At 46.6% G+C, this 19,934-nt stretch overlaps 1 protein-coding gene across 4 annotated transcripts in view; it reads right to left on the minus strand.

Moving 5' to 3' along the window:
• Positions 1 to 19,934, minus strand: part of LOC119431043 (chorion peroxidase) — a 109,445-nt gene that overhangs the window by 11,808 nt on the left and 77,703 nt on the right. For all 4 annotated transcript variants that reach the window (XM_049657251.1, XM_049657252.1, XM_049657250.1 and 1 more), the window contains exons 3-10: positions 18,982 to 19,129; positions 17,158 to 17,375; positions 15,109 to 15,306; positions 13,898 to 14,053; positions 12,285 to 12,386; positions 9,857 to 9,970; positions 8,800 to 8,932; positions 560 to 769 (exon numbers count right to left, since the gene is read on the minus strand). In XM_049657251.1, coding sequence (XP_049513208.1) covers positions 560 to 769; positions 8,800 to 8,932; positions 9,857 to 9,970; positions 12,285 to 12,386; positions 13,898 to 14,053; positions 15,109 to 15,306; positions 17,158 to 17,375; positions 18,982 to 19,129 — 1,279 coding nt within the window. The remainder of the gene's footprint in view (positions 1 to 559; positions 770 to 8,799; positions 8,933 to 9,856; positions 9,971 to 12,284; positions 12,387 to 13,897; positions 14,054 to 15,108; positions 15,307 to 17,157; positions 17,376 to 18,981; positions 19,130 to 19,934) is intronic.

Raw genomic sequence — 19,934 nt, forward strand, 5'->3', positions numbered from 1 at the left:
AATCTATGTCTATATAGCGTCGCTAAATTTCCTATTTGTGGCAGGAAAATACACGATAGTAGATACAGCGCAATCAGACGAGGAGGAAATAAAGTGCGGCATGCCACCATAATTCATTTTCTGACTGAATTGCATTGAGTAATCTCTCGGAAACCTCTTTCGTAAAATCTATCTTAAAAACGTGATACAGTAAACCACGCATTTCTGATTATGGTGTATCTATGTTTTAAATGGTTTTGGAATAAATGTATAGAAGGCAGTCCGCGATTGTGGTGTGCCAGAATTTGGCAATTAATCTTTCTTGATTATAGATTATTATTTTTTAGCACTTTGTGTTCTCACATCCATGTTATCAGTCCTTATCATCCAATATCTTCGCCGGTAATATTGTTGTCTTGAATTGGTCGCGCACATTGATGTCTATAGAACGTGAGCTCTCTCGATACTGTTACAGTAGCCACAAGGTTCAGTAAGCTTTCATATCTTGAAATGGGCAGTTTTCAAGGCGATAATTACTAATTAAGAGACGGATTCGTTGAAATTATTGAGGGTGGCTCACAGCAGGAAACTTCCGTTGATGAGTGTGTGACCTAGACGAAACGCCGCAGCGGCGAATTCGTTGATCATTGTGGCGTCCACGCTGGGATCGTAGGTTGTGAATCCGGACGTTTTGGGCACCAACTGATAGTAGCTCATGGCATCCGGCCCTATTATCACTGGCAGCCACTCGCTGTAGACGATGTGCTGGAACTGCGACTCCACAATACGCCTGCAGTAAAAAATGTTTGGAACATTCCAACTATGCCATGAAATCACTCGATTACGACCACGGGATCAAAAGTTGGAATATAACAACTGCCGAAGCAGATTTAGCAACCACGCGACACATCTTCGTCACGGTGACGGCCCATAACATCCACTTCAGCGTAATTACATCTCTCTTTCTCCTCTGGGCTGCGTCTCTAAATACCTAGAAGCTTTATGGCCTGATGACTACATGTGATATATGACATTTTTTCTAATGCAAAGGAAAGGAAAAAAAATCAGGCACAAGGAAAGATCAGTAAGTAAAACAGGCACTGCTCTTAGTTTCGGGTAGAACTACCACAGTGGGTCACTGGCATCGAATTCTGCTGCTGGTCACAAGGTGACATGTGCTCTTCGAGGATGATGCAATCGAGGCGAAATTTGAGAATGCTCGCCAACTTAGATTTAGGCAATATATTCAAAATTAATTCGGAGCCTCCGACTTCGACACCCTTCATAGGTCGTTATACTGCTTTGGGGTGTACAATCCCACCAGTCAGTGTGGACCCTTTCTGTTGGCAACCTTTATAAAAATGAACTTAGTCTTTTTATGGTATGTATAGTTGCCCACTTTGTGCCCTATAGAACCGTCCATTTTGCTATAACAGGTGTTTTTCTAACTGCACCAAATTTTTAAAAATCGCCTTTGGCAGATAGCATAATTGTAACTCTTCAACTAAATTACTCGATGAGGCGGTCATTACTTCTACGACCAATCAACATGCTTAATTGAATAAGTGACATAATTGTTCTAATGAACTTTCTAATTAATTAATTTTACAGCATATATTGCACTCTACGAATTATAGCCGGCGAGTTCGCAAGGGGTATCCACTTGGAACGAATTCTCAGGATGGCACCAGTTTCGAGATGTTAGTTTTCAAAGTGTGCGACGAAGTGCATTAGCATTCAAGTTACTTTTGTGCTGCAATGCATAAAACGGCATTTTCTTTAAAAAAAGGTGCAGCACTGCATTTTTACCGCAATTCTGACCGCGCACATCCTTAAAACGGTACCATCCTCAGAAGTCGTTCCGAGTCAATATGCCTTGCAATTTCCCTAGCAACAATTTGTGAATTGCAAAAGTACTGTAAATTAATGAGTAAGAAATTAGGGAAATTTCGTGAATTAGTCAATTACGCATTTGAGTGCTCGTAGAAGTAATGTCTGCCTCACCGAATAACTTAGTTCAAGGGTTAGAATTGTGCTATCGGCCACAGATGATTTATAAAATTTCATGCAGCTAAAAAAATAAAAAATTAAAATAAAAAGGCCATGGCTACAAGTACGTCCGCCGTCTCCCTCCAAGTTTCCTTACATGCAGCTGTTAGACAGATCCGGCAGTGTATTTATGCAAGTACGTCCGGCGTTACTGGTTTGGTTTTTCCATGTTTCACGTCAGGATACGTCGGGAATGAACACGCTTAACATGCATACATGTTTCCCCAGTGATTATGCGTTGTGGTGTAGCGCGTCTGCTTCGGCGTTCATATTTAAAACAGCGCCAAAGAACACGGACAAGAGAGAGCACAGTCTTGTGTTCTCTCTTGTCCGTATTTTTTGCGCTGTTTTAAATATTAATGATCCGTACCAACTAGCTCGCACCCAAACCCTTCTGCTTTGGCGCACATCAGTGTGCTGTGACAAGTGCCGCATCTGCTTGCATAGCGTTGATGCACAGCAAGAAAAACGCATTCCAAAAGGTAGCCCTAGCTCGACGCGATCGATACTGTGACAGCGTGTGCTTATCGCAAATAGAGCAATGCCGCAATTACTCTTCGCTACCGATCCGCTAAGTGATTAGGGAAAATTCGTTCGTGTTGTAGCATTTCACAATAAGGAAGAGGTCCAAATTGAAGCCGCAATCAACAAATTAAGATAATTGTTAACTAACGAAATCAGAGAAGCGCAACTTTTTGCGTACAGGTAACTCAGCTGACCGCTCTTTTAGTCGCCTTCAGTTTTCGTTTGCGAGTGACCCTTGTCGTGCCGTTTCATTTGTCGCACAAAGCAATTCTTTCTTGACGCTTATTCGGGAGACTGATTTAATCATACCGCTACGCAGACCACTAATAAAAACTTTAAAGTTGGTAGCGCGTGTTACGGTGTCGTATAAGACGACGTGGTTCATACCTATAAAAGTATTTTTGGCCATGTCAGTGGAGTATACACAATTCTATTCCATGCTGCTTCGCCTACTTTAATGTAGGTAATGCTGTACAGATGGAGTTCTGTGCAAATGTGATCGAGAATACGCGCACAGTAGCTCACTTCCATGGTAATCAGTGGCGACGCGGCTAAGCGCTCGCTTTTCTAACACAACATGCAGTGGCTGTTTGTGTTTAATACGTTACAGATTAAAAGTTAGAGTAGAACGTAGGTAAAGCTCGCAATAATTGGTTGTTACAAGCGCCGAAATATTAAAAAAAATTATGTAGCAGAAAGCTGAACGCTTTGCAGGAAGTGTTTCATGTCACAAGTACAGAAACTATCACAAGTCGGCCGTTTCGTTAGAGTTGAGGTAAAATCTCCGATTGCTACGCTTGGTACCTGGGTTAGATGCGAATTCACTAATGGCTTCGCGGGGCTGGTCATTTCAGAGCGCTCTAGGTGGTGGTGGTGGAAAACATTTATTTAATATTTGAGCCTTATATACAAACTACGAATGGGTTGGCTCTAGATCTCGTACGGTGGCCGTGAGCTCGTGACCCTCGGCGACTCTCAAAGGCCAGCCCACCAGCTGCTTTTGCGCAGCCGGGTCGGAGCTGGACACCGCAATCTCCCATCTCTCTAGGTCTGTTAATTGCCAGTCGGATGGTGGTTGGAGATCAGAGCGAATGTATATAGAATATGATGAAAGTCTGCTCTGGGGGCACCGCATAGGGTGCATTCCGGTGAATAGCTATGAGAGCTAAGTGAGCTGGGGTGCGGGATTGGAGCTGCCTCCAGGTCGTCACTTGTTCGAATTTGGTCAGCGACTTATGAGGATATTGGAGGCGCTGCTCCCGATAGTGTAGGGTAATTTCATTGTATGTGACCAGGCGGTCTTGCGCGCTATCTGGGTCTGTAGCTGGCCCTGCCCGGTTGACGTGCGCTCGAGGATGGGCCGCTTCGTTCCCAGGGTTGCCCGCGTGCGTACCCAGAGGAGTTCAATTGGTCTAGGAGGGGACCTCGAAGAATTGAGAATTCGGAGGGCTGGCTCATGTACTAGCCTGCCCTTCGAGAAGTTCCGAATCGCTGTTTTCGAATCACTAAAGATTAATGTGGCAGTTGTGGAGGAGGTAGCGACGAAGGCGATGGCAGCTTCTTGTGCCTCCAATGAGGCGTGAGCTTGCGTTGTTCCTGCTGCTATTGGAGTTAGCATGTTAGAGACGACGCTTAGCGCGAAGGCTCTGTGTTGAGTGTATTGGGCGGCATCTACATATACCGCTCCGGTGTTGTGTAGATGGTGCTTGTGTAGGGCTTCTGCTCGGGACTCTCTCCGAGCTTGGTGATGGACCGGGTGTACATTTTTAGGGAGCGGATGAATCGTGAGAAGATCCTGCACTTCTCTGGGGCTGGGATACGTATGGCGTACTGATGTCGTGCGGTTGAGCCCCAAGGTTGTGAGAATGTACCGGCCTGTGCCGGTGGAAGAGAGGCGTTCAACCTGTACCGTCTTGTGAGCTTCCACGAGTTCGTCCAGTGTATTGTGCACTCCCATGAGCAGTAAGCGTGCATTGGACGTATGTCGTGGTAGGTTGAGTGCTGTCTTGTATGCTTGCCTGATTAAGACGTTAATTTTTTCTTCCTCGGTCTTCGTGAGGTAGAGGTAGGGAAGGGAGTACACCACCCGACTGATGACGAACGCCTGGACCAGCCTGCGGAGGTCATGTTCTCGCATGCCTCTGTGCCGATTGGCGATGCGTCTGATCAAGCGCATGGTTCGATGCACCGTGTTGGTGAGCTTCTTTATGGTGGACGTGTTCTTACCGTTGTTTTGGATTATGAGTCCCAGAATCCGCACCTGGTCTACTTCTGGGATGAGGTGGTTGTCGAGGAGGATTTCAATTTTCGGTGTGGGTCTCATGTCTGTGCGACATTTGGGGGGATGGAGAACTAGGTGTTCAGATTTGGTTGGAGAACAAGCTAGGCCAACCGCTTCAGCTTGTTCCGCCACTATATAGACCGCTTTCGCGAGCAGCGACGTCATCGACCGGCAGGGTGTCGGAACGAAATGTTTTTCGTTCCGGTTTTTGTTTCGTTCCACAGAAAAAAGTTCCGTTTCGTTTTCGTTCCGGAACAAAAAAAAAAAAAGAACGTTCCGTAACGGTTCATAACGTTTTTTTTTTTTCAATACGAAAAACGAGCAAGATACTTAATATTAAAAGTATCTTTTCAAAACAGCAAAAAATACTGAACTAATACATAAAAATGCAATAATAATTGTTCGGGTTTTACGTCCCAAAGCCACGATATGACTATGAGGGAAATCGCAAAACGTTTCGAAGCAAGGACACAACAAAAACTTGCTATTTATTTTCCCTCAAGTTTGAATCCCGAATTTTCATCAAGGGGGGGCACACGATTTCAGAAGCAGCAGGTCATCAAGTGTACTCGCCGATAAGCCAGACCGCTGCTCTGACAAAACTAACTTGAGTGCCGAAAATGCCCTCTCAACGCTGACTTGTGTGGCTGGCACACCAAGGGCCACTTGTGCTAACATGTACAGCTCCGGTTGCCGCTCTTGGCGCTCGTCCCAAATTTTCAACACATTCGTGCTTCTTGGAAGGCGCGGCTCCTTGTTCAGCATTTCCAGTAAGAGGGCGATGTCCGTTGATCCTGGCTCACTTGTCAAATGCGATTGGGCGCCAGCCTCAGCTTCCTTCGTTTTCAGAAACGCCTCAAGGGCATCTTCTGGTTCCTCTGAAGTTGGTGCAGCGGTGCTCTCTGGAATGCAGCTGCTACACTGGTTCTGCTGAAGGCCTGTAATACGCTTCCAGGTTTTTCACAGATGCATTCTCGCTCGATATTTTTGATCAGGCGTCAGAAGAAGGCGATAGCGGTGGTCTATGTACAGTGCAGCACAAAAGATATCCGTACTGCAGAGATTTCCCTCTCGTTTCGTCATTGACTGGACGAGGGCCTGTGCCAGTGGCGATGATATCGTTGCTGTCTTCGTGGTACACGTCAACCATGCACCGTAGAAATCTCCGATTGTCGATTGTTCGGCCTGAAGCATTTTCGTGGCTTTTTGTGCCGGCTGAAGGGATTCTATGAGCATTTCTACTTTTGCCCATATGCTCTCAGTCCAACTGGCGGTCTCGTTGTGGGAGAGAATGTCGTTAGCAAAGTGCTTCAATTCGACAAACCTGGTCAACATGACCAACGTCGACATCCAACGTGTCGGGCAATCAATAATAGGCTTCCTTAGCCCTAGCTTCCTTTGCACTTGCAACCCATTGCACTTTGTGCGCGGAGTTTCTTCGCAAGTGCACGACATTGTCCAACGAGAGTGTTGGAACCCGAGTCCTTCAAAGCGTCACTAACAGCCAGTTGCAGAGTGTGTGCAGCACACCTGACGCCTAACTTGAACTCTGCCCCATCAAGACCACGGCTCTCCGCATCTTCTGCATTGTCTAGCAGAGAGCTGCAATGTTCAAATTCCGGGTAGCCACTATCGGCTTCCTCGTCTGAACTAGAAGCGTCGGTTTCATGGTCCGTTTCACCGAGAAGACGAGCAGCCTTTAGCATATTTGCACCGTTGTCAGTTGTGACATTGTACACTTGGGCGACACTCAGGTCGTAGCGTGACAGAGTGCTTTTCACCTGTGATGTGAGATGCTCAGCAGTGTCTATCGAAAAGCTCCTTCATGGCCAGTGGTTGAAGAATCAGCTTTGCATTTTCGGCATACTGTACGTTGCTGCCAAGCAGAGCCCTGTCAAGTCGCGACACGCAGTCGATTTTCAAAGAAAACATCCGTTTTCTCAGCCTCTGCGAAATTTCTTCTCTTGCATTTTGCTTGTTCCTGGACCTTGTCCTTAACAGTCTCTGCAGTGATGGCTCGCTTAGCACTGAGCGCTTTTAAGACAGGATCAATTATTTTGCGAAAGCCGGAGTCATCAATTAGCCGAAATGGCCGACCATTTCTCGTGACTAGCTCAACGTAACTATCATAATGCTGTCTTCTGTTATTTCCAGCAAAACACACTTTGAGGATGTGGGTTGAAACATGCTCTGCATATCCACTTGCCTGAGCTTTGCCGCCGGACAGCCCTCCACCTCGTCCGACACAACACGCTTTGTAGAGCTGGCTTTGTCGGCCAAAATGATGTCGTACACTTCTTTGTGGCGCCGCTGCAAATGCCGCTCCAGGTTTCCACCGTGGTCGCCCGACACAACGTGCTGGCAGTTATCAATCTGACATATCGATCTGTTTGAGACACTGTCATACTTGAAATGCCGTCGAGCGCGGTTTGTTCTGTCGCGTCCCATCGGAACTAGCTGTAAGCCTCGGTTAGGAAACGTTGCACCAGCAGAAAACGAAACCATAGGCGCAAGTGGGGTGGGCTCGGGCTTGTATGGGTGTTCTTTGGTGTTCCTGTGAGCGTCTAGGCGACGACTGTAGTTTCTGTGATTGTTGCGTTTTTCTATCGCAGTTTTACGATTGTGTAAGCCTTCAGTGGCGTCCGGAAACAACTGCTGCGTAGTTGGCTGCTCGAACAGGACCAAATACTTGCCAGGAATACACTTCTACACGTTTTCTGTGCTGATCTTTCCTTTGAAATACCTGCCCGAGCTGCGAGCAGCCGTTGAACCCTGAGTTATGCATTATTGCTCACGTTGCATGACCTCGGTTGTTCCGGATCGCAAAGTTTTCCCGTGAACCGAACAACGATAAAAAATATTTCGTTTTTGCTCCGGAACGAAATAATAAATAACGTTCCGGTTACGTTTTCGTTCCGGTCAAAGATATCGTTTTTTTTCGTTTTTCGTTTTCGTTTTTCGTTCCGTTCCGACACTGTCGACCGGTCGAACGAGCGCGCGCGCACCTTGCGTTCGGCTGGTTCTTTTCGATCGCTCTCCTTCCCTGTGGAGCGCTCTGAAGTGCTTCGAGCCCTGTCGACGGAGCAGTCGCCGAGATTCAGAGCGTTTCCGCCGCGCCATCACAACTCAGCGTCGCCACTGTTGGCGACGGTCCACCGTAACCTACTCCACTCCATGCTGGCGTCTCAGCGAACGCTCGTCCCACCGGAGCTTCGGCTAGGTGAAATCGGACGCTTGCTGTAGTCACGTGGTTTCGCCTCTACCATTTCCTTATCTGAGAGCGAGTCGCATGTTTGGCTTGCGTCATCTGCCTCAGACGCCGGATCTGCTCGACTCCGATTCGGGGGATTGAGGCGACCATTCGAAGATGCCCTAAATTTCTTGTTCTTTTTTTTTTTTTTTGTCTGCGGTTAGTTTGCCTGACGTGGCGATAGCCTTTTCGCCGTTTGCATCTGACAAGGCAAGATGGTAACAATTAGTGCGTCATAGCTGCTGCCGGACTGCCATACGCATCGGACTGTCAGGTCACGCGTTTAAGTAAGTTTCTGGCAATGTTCTTCTATAAGCCACAGGGTACACGTGTTTTTTTTTTCCCGGTAGCCTCTCTCGAAAGATAGTGCTTATGATCCTTCGAAAGTTGTTCCCTCCTGCAGGAGCTCGGCTGTACGGGCGTATGTTCCGGAATCACGTATAATGCCTATCACATTCAATCATTCCATCCGTCGTGAAAACACCCTATTGAACCGTCTGATAGATGTTGCTGTGATATGGTTTTAGCTGGGTAAAAAAAGGATAGCTAGTAGTCCAGTGTTCGACGCAAGCCTACCTGGCAAGGAAGGAACATAAACAAGCACTAGTTCCTAAATTATATATAAAATGCGGTATTTTAGTATCTTAGTTCGCGATTGCATGTTTCATTTCAATTAAGAAGGGCTCACACTGAAGCAAGAGTTACCGATACTCACTTGACCAATTGGAAGAGCGTCTCGTCGTTCGCGTTCACGTACTGGCCAATGTACCGCGCCAGCAAGTTGTGATGCCGAAGCCAGATGGTATGGACGGAGGTCAGGCCAGGGTGCTCGTTCACCCTCTCGTCCCCTCGAGAGACGAAAGCGCCATTAGGTCAGAGTAAAAACTACGGAAAAACAATTTGCGTAGCTTGCACTGGAGGCGCAATGCTAAAGAGACCTAGCTAGTCCTGGCTTTTGGGCTAGGCTAAGCACTACCAAGTGATCCCCAATATTTTCCGGATTAGCTATTGATTGGCTATCGATTGGTTATCGATGACTGACTAAGCTTAAGTAGTCCCAACCATACTTAGCTAGACTTAGCCAGGCTCAGCTTCGCTATATAGTTCACAGGGGTAATTGCCATTGCGCTTGGACCCTTTCTGCACTACCGCCAGGATCGGCTCACATTTTTGGATTAAGCAGACACACTACCCCCGGTTTAAACAGCTGCACTGTTAAAAACGACTCAACGCTGTAACTGTAAAAAAAGCTCGGCTGGCCGGCTTTGGTTGGGACTAAATGTAAAACCTGAATACACAGCACGCTGCTATATTTTTTAATGTGATCGTTTCAGAATAAATCAGATCAAAATAAGCATTTCATCATTACTTTTAGAGGTATTTTTTACTGCAGTGGCTTGGCACGAGCAGCGAACTTTATAGAATCATTGCTGCTGTCCTGAAAAGTAGTTCCTTATTTCATAACTAAACATCGCCATAAGAATCACGTGCGTTACGCACGTGAATGCAATTTATCTGGCCTGCTACGAACTCGATTCGCTGTGACTCTTACATCGCCTTCAAAGTGCTCCACGTTGACTCAACCCTTCCTCGTTTATCGCGTTGTTTCACACGCTCGCTCCCGTCTTCACTTACTCAGAGCCCTCATCCACACACAACCCGCATAATGGACGGGTCTTCGCTCCCTCTACAAATATAACTTGGAAAAGTAGCGTGCTGTTAAATAACGAGAATGGAATAGAAATCAAGTAAGAATAAAAGTGGACAGTCACCAGCTCGGAAGCAGTACCGGTTCCTCGTTGGGTCGCTGCACCTGTCTATGTTGGGATAAAAACTTCGGGGAAGAAGCGTGCCGGCTTGTGTGGTTTGTTGATACTTAAGCAGACCTGCGAGGTAATGCAAGCGTCAGCGCCCGTCTGTCCGTTTCTTTGAGTGTCGCATGTGGTCTCCACACTCCTCATTGGCTTCCCTCCAACACCTTATAGTAAAGGAGCACGCGGTGCTGTTAAATTCTAGGCAGACCATTGTCGGGAACTGCACCGGTTGTGGAAGGCTAAAAAAATGTTTCAGCCTAACGTGGACGATCTGACACGTATTGTATTGTAATACCTGGATATCTGCATACTCTTCGGACCATAGGGACGCCCGTAGGGATGCCCTTTGTTCAATAGAGACATGTTCTAGCACGTAAGAAAAATGGGGAGGAAGCGCGGAGACAAAAGGACGCCAGGAAAGGTGCGTAGAACACTGGTCCTCAGCTATATTAACCTATGAAATAAATGACAGCAAGTCACGTGGCTACAGAAAAGGTTATATATTGGTGCATGTCTATAGGGAGAGCCGAAAACTTGGCACAGCATGAATAATGCCTCAGTCAGCCTGTCATTAACACACCCCCCTATGACCCACATAACCCTTTTCCACAGGACAGGGGAATTTTTATAAACACCCGGTTCAGAAGAAAGGAGTGTTTTTTCGCACATGCGTCACTTTCGCCCTGTCGCTCATTCACGGCTCGGCACATACGTGTTAGCTTGTCCGGTGCGGCAAACAGCACAGGAACGCGCCAATTGCTGACCACTTTCTCGAGGCGGTGAGAAAAAATGCGCAACTAAGACACAACAACCTTGTCAAAGAGATTAAGTCCTGCGGAACGCACGAACATGTCGCCCGAGCATGAACACATTAACGTCCAGTCGTCGTGTCCTATTTGTACAACCGCGCCGAGAAAGTGGCCAGCAATTGGCGCGTTCCTGCGCGTTCATGTCCTGAGTCAACAAGGCAGATTATTAAAGCGAAATTCATATATGCCCCATGAATCGAAACTTCCGGCGAGCGTCCGGCCTTAAAGGGCCCCTCACCAGAGGGGGGTGGGGGGTGTATTCTGCAAGAGTTCACCTCCTGGACCGTCCACTTCGGCTGTCGCCATTGGCTCTCGCTTCACGAGCGCGAAGGAGACTGGCTGGCACCTTCGCGCTCGTGAAGCGGGAGCCAATGGCGACAGCCGAAGTGGACGGTCCATGAGGTGGACTCCTACAGAAAATCCCTCCCCCCCCCCCTCCCTCCCTCCCAGGTCTGGCCACTTCGAACTGACATGCGCGGTGCATAGAAAAAAAGTATGGGGTTTTACGTGCCAAAACCACGATCTGATTATGAGGCACGCCGTAGTGGGGGACTCCGGAAATTTTGACCACCTGGGGTTCTTTAACGTTGAAAGAAGCCCGCGAATACACGCAAAGTTGCCGCGCGACTGGTCGCTCAAGACACTTTGCGTGTATTCGCGGGCTTCTTTCACACTCAGAAAAACACTTTTACGTAGCAAGTACTGAGCAACAGAAAGCTGTATGGGTACTTTCTCATGTTGCTCTACAACTTTCTCATTTACACTTTTCATCTAAATAAAAAAATTTAGAAGTTGATTGATTAATGAAGAGTAATTATGTTATTAGGCGGCATGCAAAAAATAGTCTGAGTATCTCCAAGCGACGGCAAACACCATTCCCTTGGTCCTGTCTAGCTACGTAGCATTTGCATATTTTAAATGTTTGGCCCAAGTTAACTAAAACACCCTGTATGTGCAGTGACTAAAGTTCAGTAAACTTAAACATGTACGTATTTCTGACGTAATTGAAGCAGGTTGCCGCCGCGTCTATCTGATGTGGCGCGATGACTAAGCTGTAAGAGATAAACTCATTTAGCCTCGTTGACGCCGTAACCTCGTAGAACTGCATACGTGCCCAGACACATATTGCGTGGACATCAGGGGGCGCGAAATAGACGAGCCTACAGCGGGTTGAAAATGCTCTGGAAATACGTTCCGTGTGTGTTGGAGCTTCAGTGTGGGCCGATTGGAAGGTGATGCGTCACTGTCATCTACAAGCATTTTTCATTGTAGCTGATGTCGCTGCAGACGTACCCATTAAGGTTATAATAAAATAAAATACCACCTGCATTTATAGCATTCGAATACTTTTATATCAACTATATACCTTGATATGGAAATGTCAAGTAGGTAATATTATGATGTCTGCCCACCTCACTGGACATGAGTTTTGATGTATAGTTATTAAAGCAGGTTACTGCAAAACGTTTAGCTGCTGGATTGCTTGTATGGCAAATGCACTCTGAGCTGCGATCTTTTTTCTTTTTTTTGCACTGAATGCAGGTATCTTTAGATGAGCGTTGTTATGCAATACGAACCTCCCTGAAGAAGTCGCAGCCGCATTGTGTCATTCTGACTGCTGCCGTAGATTTGTGAGGTGTCGATGTACGAGGTAAGAATATCTTGCTGTTCCCGGTATCCTGCGAGAAACGCCAGTTGTTACGTGCCATATTGCAGGAATTCAATCTCTACGCAGATTTTTCCTCCGTATTTATAGCGTATGAAAATCGGCGTGAGCAAACGGGGGTGTAGTAGCACATATAAATCTAGCGGTTGTGTGGCCTATAAACAGGTGAGTGAGAATTATTTGAATTTGTGACCAAAGAACATCAAATAAAGTTGGTCAAGATGCGCCAAAATAAGATACTGCAGACAATACTCGTAGCGCATACGGTACGAAATTATCGTTGCATGTGGTTGCTACAAGTCGTTATAAACAAGGGCTAAGTTTTTTTTAAATATCAACAATTGCGCAAACATGTTAAACGTGATACCCGGTGCCCACAATTATAAATTGACAGCGTTTTCTTTTTCTACAGTGAAATTTGCATTTCGGTTAAAAGAAAAACACATAAAATGTTAACTCCGCCATTCTAGTTATCATTTAAAGGATATTACCATCAATGTCACCTAAGACGCATATTGGCCTTGCAAGTTCCACGCGTATTTCACCGTACACCGGACGAAGCTGTTACGTAAGGCGGCAAGTGATGATAACTGAACGAGCGAATGCAGCCGCCCAGCAGTGGCATTCACGGAAACCCACGAGGCGTTGTAATATCACATTTTCAACCCCTTCATCTCACATTCTGCATCATCTGGGCCAACTCCAAGCCCGATTTCTGGGACGCCGATCAGGTCAGACGCTTCCAACGAGAAGCAAACGGGCAAACACATTCGCGTCGCTGCACGGCCTTCCAACTATGACACATGCTTAATGACGCCCTGCTTTAGGCTGGTGTCAACCTTTGAAAGAGTACACGCCACCACGGGGCTGAATTTGCTTGGCAGTACTTTCCGCGAAATGTAGTAATTTTGAGGCTGAAAATGGCGCACCGCCAAAAGGCCGCCGTTACCTGCGCTGGTTGGCGGCCAGCAACACGCAGCATAGAAGGTCCACGAAGAAGCCGCGCCTACCCTGACTGCACGCAACCCGTGGTCGAAAACATGACCTAGGCGCACAAAATGGCGCGAATAAGGCAACTCCGCCAGGAAGTGCATGGTGCTCATCTACGAGGAGTGGACCTGTGGGCGTCCTAGAAGCTGGAGTCGCTTTTGGCGCCAGGGGATCTTACACCGCATCTTCCTTCCAAGTTCTTCCCATTCCTCGTATTAGGATAAATAGCTATCCTTTGCAAAAAAAAATCAAATCAAAGAAAAATGTAAAAACGGGCGTCTTTACAGTTTTAATTTCATCGAATATAAAGCTGTGTTTCTTGTATTTTATATTTATAGTCTCGAGCCGCCGGATTCCTCATTTTCGTTTGTGTGGGAGTCCCCCAGAAAATTCTCAAGTTTCGATCCTCCATTGGATTGGTTTGATGAGACTTTTTTGTGCTGTAGAATGTTTAAAACGTGCATATATTGGATTACAGATATTAAATTGACGCAGGCTGCAATAAAGGATAAGGCCGTATTTCACCATCAGTACCCAGTGTGCAGCGGGTGCAAGGCGCTGAGCGGGGCATGTTCATGCACGTCTTCCCGAAGGCGGCGAAGAACGGGTCGTCGGCTGGGATGGCGATGGAAAAGCACTCGGCCATGTTAATCGTGGAGGGGGAGCAGCAGTCGATCACATTGCTGGGATCTGCGATGGAAAGCATTGGGTGTATTTTCTGAGCAGGCAGTTACAGGCCGTTTATTTGTTGACACACTTGGTTGCTAGACAAAAGTTACAGCTCTGCACTGCGTCTGGGATTAAGGTTAGATCCATATCTACAGGGTGTTTCACGTAACTACAGCTAAAACGTTGAAGAAGCTGGTTCATCGATGACATATAGGAGCAATGGCGTACTGTTTGCAGCCATCTTAAATCAGAACAGCTTTGTAGTGTTGGTTGGCAGTGGGGCAAAATATATATATTTAATGAAGTGGTTTGGCGGGTTCTTAAACACGTGGTGTAGTTGCTTTCGTGGAGTTACCTTTATCGTATGCTGTTTACTGTTGTTCACTAAGAACAGGCTCTCTGATAAACCTTCAGTGCAAACCCGCTCCCTCTCTCCCTGCACAGGATTGCGGCAAGCTTTCCTGAAATGAACAGTAATGTTATACCTCGGCGCTGGAGCATTCATGGTAAGTTTAGCAACTGACAACTGCGTAGGTTCAGACGTATTCGTGAGACAAGCCTACAAAACGATTAAGATCCATAAGTATATTATAAAATAATTCACCTTTCCGTTTACAGTCATCATAGTTAAAAAGCGCTATAAACTACGTTCGAAATGAAGGTGGTGCATATATTCAGAAAGTTGGAAGGTGCACGCGGTACAAACGCTGATATATTTCTTAAGTGCTACTTCTCCATATTGTACTCAGGTATACACAAAACTACGTGCCACTTATATTTTACAAAATCTGCTCCGCCAGTTGTTTTTAATGTTCAATATCAACTGTGAAAGTTACATATTTGTACTTTCTTTTGCATGTTAACAGTTGAAATCAGTGTTCCATCATTGCCAAAGTAGGGGCATACGTAGATTGAAAGATGTTTTGAAGGTATCCGCTTCCTGGTCCACTAAAGTATCGCTTGCATTCGGAAATCATAGCTTGTTGTACGTGTGGCTACAGAACTAGTGCGTCAGGCTTATTAGCTTCTATGGAGATGGAGAGGGGTTCGGTCTCAAAAGACGCTGGTCCACTTACTTCCGAGGTTTACGATTTCCTGGGGATCCGGTTCTTGTGGTGCCAGGGCCAAGTCGTGGTCAATGAACTGTCCGAACTGCATCACCATGTGCGTGATGTCAGTGGCCGGGTTATTGACGTCGGGGTGAACAGTGTAGGATATCTTGCGCGCGTTGGGCAGCGCACTTCCGTCTGCAGCCACTCGCGGTTTACCTACGCCTGCAAGCAGAACACATGCGAAGACGGATGCAAATCACAATGCTTTGGACAACGCATGATTCGGTGTAGGTAGCGGACGAACGTCGAGGACCAAAGTACAGACAGGCGTAACCAAAGGTCGACCATAGGAATTAGGGAAAATACAGACACCTTGCTTTCTTCCTGTGCCGTCCATTTATCTCCTAGGTGATGAGTTGATAATGATAGCAAGCTCTCAATGGAAGAGAGTCACTAGCTCGCCCAATTAATGATTTCGTCAGCGTTATTCTTTTGCCGCTTTTATCCGCGCGCTACCTATACCGAGCCAGATTAGGCATACATAATCGACCATTTATTCACAATGAATATTGTGCGAAACATTGTACAAGCAATCTGTAGAAATGATTCATTGCATAAAATAACAATTACATGTGTATCTGCACCTTTGCAAAAATCATTGCATAAATAGAAAAGCCCGACTTGGAAAAGACAGCGCGGTAGACCCACACGTAAGAAAGAAAAAGAAAACTTGTAAAAAGAACAAGTATTAACCCATTAAAAACATTCTAAAAAAACATTTGAGCCTTCCACTGTGGAAACCCAGAAAAAATGCCGAAGTTTAAAGGAACATATAGTACAAGAAAGCCGGCATGCAGTCTATCGACAGGGAAGGACATTTTGAACAGATAGTTTATGCATAATCCAGACATTCTAGCGTAAGAATTTGGAGGAGCACTTGTAAGCGCACACACGAAAGCCAGTGCTGGCGGTGGCTCTGTGTTCAAATAAAAAACCCAGAACCGTCATTGTGAAGATGGCCTATCCATTCGTTTGCTTAAAAGCGCGGCCTGCGACGTAATCATCACGTAGCCATTTTTGTCTCTTTATTTGTTCAAGAGAACAAATGAACGGCGAAAGGACAGCTTTAATTACCAACATGAACAGTGATGGCTAGCCTGCGCGTCGACGACTTAAGATCTTACAACAGCTATTGTGATGAAGCGCGATTCTACAAAAAAAAAAAAAGTTTCTTGCACTGCAAGATCTTCACAGTTATGCTGCGCTTCATGTAGATTTCGTAGCTCTGTCGCAGGGATCATCATCATCATCATCATCATCATCATCATCATTGCCTTGCTTCCTGGTTGCTAAAAAAAATTACACCATCTTCCCGTAGGGGAACCCTGAGTAGTATGCGAAGCAGCCATGGGGTCAACTCAAGGTAGTTTTATCAGCTGTATACACTTGGACATGCAGCAGCACCAGCAACGCGTAGAACTGTTGTCGACGTCGTCGGCGCTTTGCCCGCGTTTGCACCGAACGCGCGCGGCGTTGGTGACTGTTGCCGGTGCCTCTGGGGCGCCTACCGTCGCGCCTCTAACCTAAGCTGCTTCGCATTATCGCGCGCGGAGCCGCAGGTGTTGCCATTCGTTGCGCAATCCGGAGAGCAGAGAAGCGTCGGAGAGGAGAGGAGGAAGGCCGAGAGGAGAGGAGACAAGGAGAGGAGAGAAGAGGAGGGGGAGGAAGGAGGAGAGGAGATGAGAGGAGGGGGAGGAGGATGCGCATGCGTAGTAGGGGTGTGGACGCCGCACGGTGGATGGATGGATGGAGGGACGAAGGGAGGGAGGGAGGGAGTGACATAGCCCCGACCATAAGCTGTTTCGCATCTAAAAACAAATGTTTGCCTTCACCCACGATTTGAACCCGAGACCGCGACGAACCATGGCGATTATGGACATGATGCCTGCGCCAGAGCTACGCATTTTGAATAAAGCGCTTTCAACAAGAGTTTGTTGAGGTTGTGCGATGCAAGAAATGAGTGGCGCTGTCAATTGATATACTTGAGGATATGCTTGGTCGTGTAACGCGTACCGTCGCTGTAGGCGGGCGTCAGCAGGCGTGTCATGCAAGAGCCCGCCCGTCCCCATCCCGGGTTCTGAAGGTTGTTGCAACTGCCGTCAGCTTCGCGGTACTTCTTGTTGGCATTGCATGCCAGGTTTGGTTGCGGGCAGGCATCTGCCAGCGCTGTTCCAGAAACACTTGCGCCAGCCAGAGAACTGGCGTCTTGCCGGGCCTCCTCACCGCTGCGACTGAGGAACAGAGAGTTCAGTATTCCGATAAACGTCAGAACTATAGCTATATTTCGTATAGTTAGGATGATTTAGGAGCTGGTCTATAAAGGTGTTGTTAAAATGTCAAATTTTATGAAAAGGCATAACCCAGCGCAATAACGATGTGACTGAAAGTTAAGACGATTTAATGCATATGTTTTTGGGGTGGGATGCTGGAAAATCAGGAATAGTTACACATAATAAAACGGACAGTGCGATTTTCAACACTTTCGATAGCATGAATTTGTGAATGTCAGAATGGTTCCAAATGAATGAGGCGAATTCAAACTTTAAACGAGCGAGTGTTTTACATTAAGTTTACGTGGAACAGATTCAAATTTCGCAGCAAAAAGTCAAAAGCACGATCGGCGTTCTTTATTAATGTGTTCAAGCAGCGCCTCGTTCTAACCTAACATTAAAGGTTAGTGGTGATGTGAATGCCAAGGTATTGGAAACAACGGAGTATTGAATAGCGTGAGCACCTTATTAACTACGTGAAAAGCTTGAATAGGATCATAGATGAATGCACGTCGGTACATCTTATTATTTTTGGAGTTATTGAATCCTGACCCGGGGGACGTGACGGTTTCACGTTACTAATGGGTATACCAAAGCTAACCTACTCAAGAATCAATAGTTGCAATGCTCTAACCAGGTACGGTTAGATTTGCACTTCTGGGCCTCGTGCTCTTTCTTTCTTCTTTAAGTGAGGTACAGCGCAACACTGGTTGGGAGACACAGAGGTGTCATCTATATGAGTGTACTGGATGGAGTTAGTGACGATGCCGTTAAATATATCCCAGAATTTAAGCGTGCGTGCGTGTGTGCGTGCATGTGCATATGTGTGTCTGCGTGTGCGCGTGCGCGCGCGCGCTGGAGGCATTGGTAACGTGACGTTGAAGAACGTCTGTTGTACCTAACTTAACAGCTGACTTGTACGGTAGTAAGCACACCGGCCGTCATCACTACTTTAATGTTTTGCGTGATGAAATAGACCATTCTTTCTGAATGACGTAGAGTGGAACTAATTGGCAGCTAAAGATTCATGTAATAACAAGGTACAGACACAAGCAGAAGGAAAGTGTGCGGTACACATCGTCCTCTACTTGTGTCTCCACGCCAACTAACCCGAACCTTCTTTTTTCGTTTTTCGTAGTAGTTTTGAAGAGTTATTAAACCAGGGCAACTGTGAGTCTGACATTATGCGTACTCACGGTACAAAGCAATGCAACAAAGAAACGACCTTGTTTTTACATATAGTTCTGTTTACTGTAGCCGAGCTTTCATTGAAATTGGCTAAGTAATCAATGATTGAACCTGTCATTTCAGTCGTAATTGCTCTCTTTTATAGACGTAAATAATTTAGGAGACTTGATATAGTACGTGTCTTTATTGTCGAACGTATCTTCTCCAGCTATGCTGCCAAGCTATGTTCTCAAACCTATGCTCATACATGACGCCATTACTTTTGAGCCATAGCTCTATTGCTCACAGACCGGCGCAGAGATAAGGTCCTCAGTGGTGTTTATTTAGCCGCCACTACGCTGCTTGTCAGTCTGCTGTGGTACGCGGCGCTTGAACTGACCTGCTCAGCAGCTGCCTGGTGGTTTCTTCGAAGAGCCGTGCCACCTCTGCGTGCTGCACCGCCGCCCTCGTAGCTCGGCGAGAGTGACCGTGCTGCTGGGCGGCGAAGGGGCAGCCGCTGGACGCCCTTTGCGAGACATCGGCTCCACCTGCGTGCGACACGGCCACTGAAAACTGATCATGCATAAAGCAACAGCTGCAAAGCGGCATCCTACTTTCAGACGATTATTTCCCATCCGACCGACCGACGAGCGTATGCTCCCGCCCCCGCTGATCTTGTAGCTGCGTTCCGCGACACGGCACTAACCGTCGTGACGGTCCACGCTTCCTCCGGGTTATTAAGGCGAAATCCTTAATGTCTCATCGTTCGGTCGACCTTCAAAGTCCTTGAGCGAAAACGCGTCGACGACATGAAATGTGCAAAAACTATCATCATCAGTGGCTCATACCCCCGTAAGCACTCATACCCCTGTAAGCAAGGAAGATGGATGATAAAGATTGATGACGAAGTGAATTAAGTAGATGACTCACGCCAGTTAAAGGCAATGTAATAAAGATTGATGACTAAGTGATTTAAGAGGATGAGTAAGCGAATTAAGATGATGACTCAGCGAATTAACAGGGATCACAAAGCGAAGTAGACTAAGCGAATTAACGGGGATGACTAAGCGAAGTAGACTAAGCGAAATAAGGAGGCTGTGCACGTCATGTGTCCGTCTTTATTGCATCGGCACGTGGGCTTTCGCCTTCAATTTGTCTTAGGAAAAACTGAAAAGACCCTGTGAATTTTTAAGATCTGCGATATCTGTACATTATATATACGTCGTACATGGATGCAGTCAAACATCGTGCACATGGCTATGTCCTTGAAGTTCGCAGTGTAAAACGAAAGTCGAGCTGCGAAGCTTAAGGTTCAGGTTGATGGGCTGTCTGTTCAATGGCAGTTTCTAAGTA

Source organism: Dermacentor silvarum, chromosome 10, assembly GCF_013339745.2.
Source record: "Dermacentor silvarum isolate Dsil-2018 chromosome 10, BIME_Dsil_1.4, whole genome shotgun sequence".
Classification (NCBI taxonomy): Eukaryota; Metazoa; Arthropoda; class Arachnida; order Ixodida; family Ixodidae; genus Dermacentor; species Dermacentor silvarum.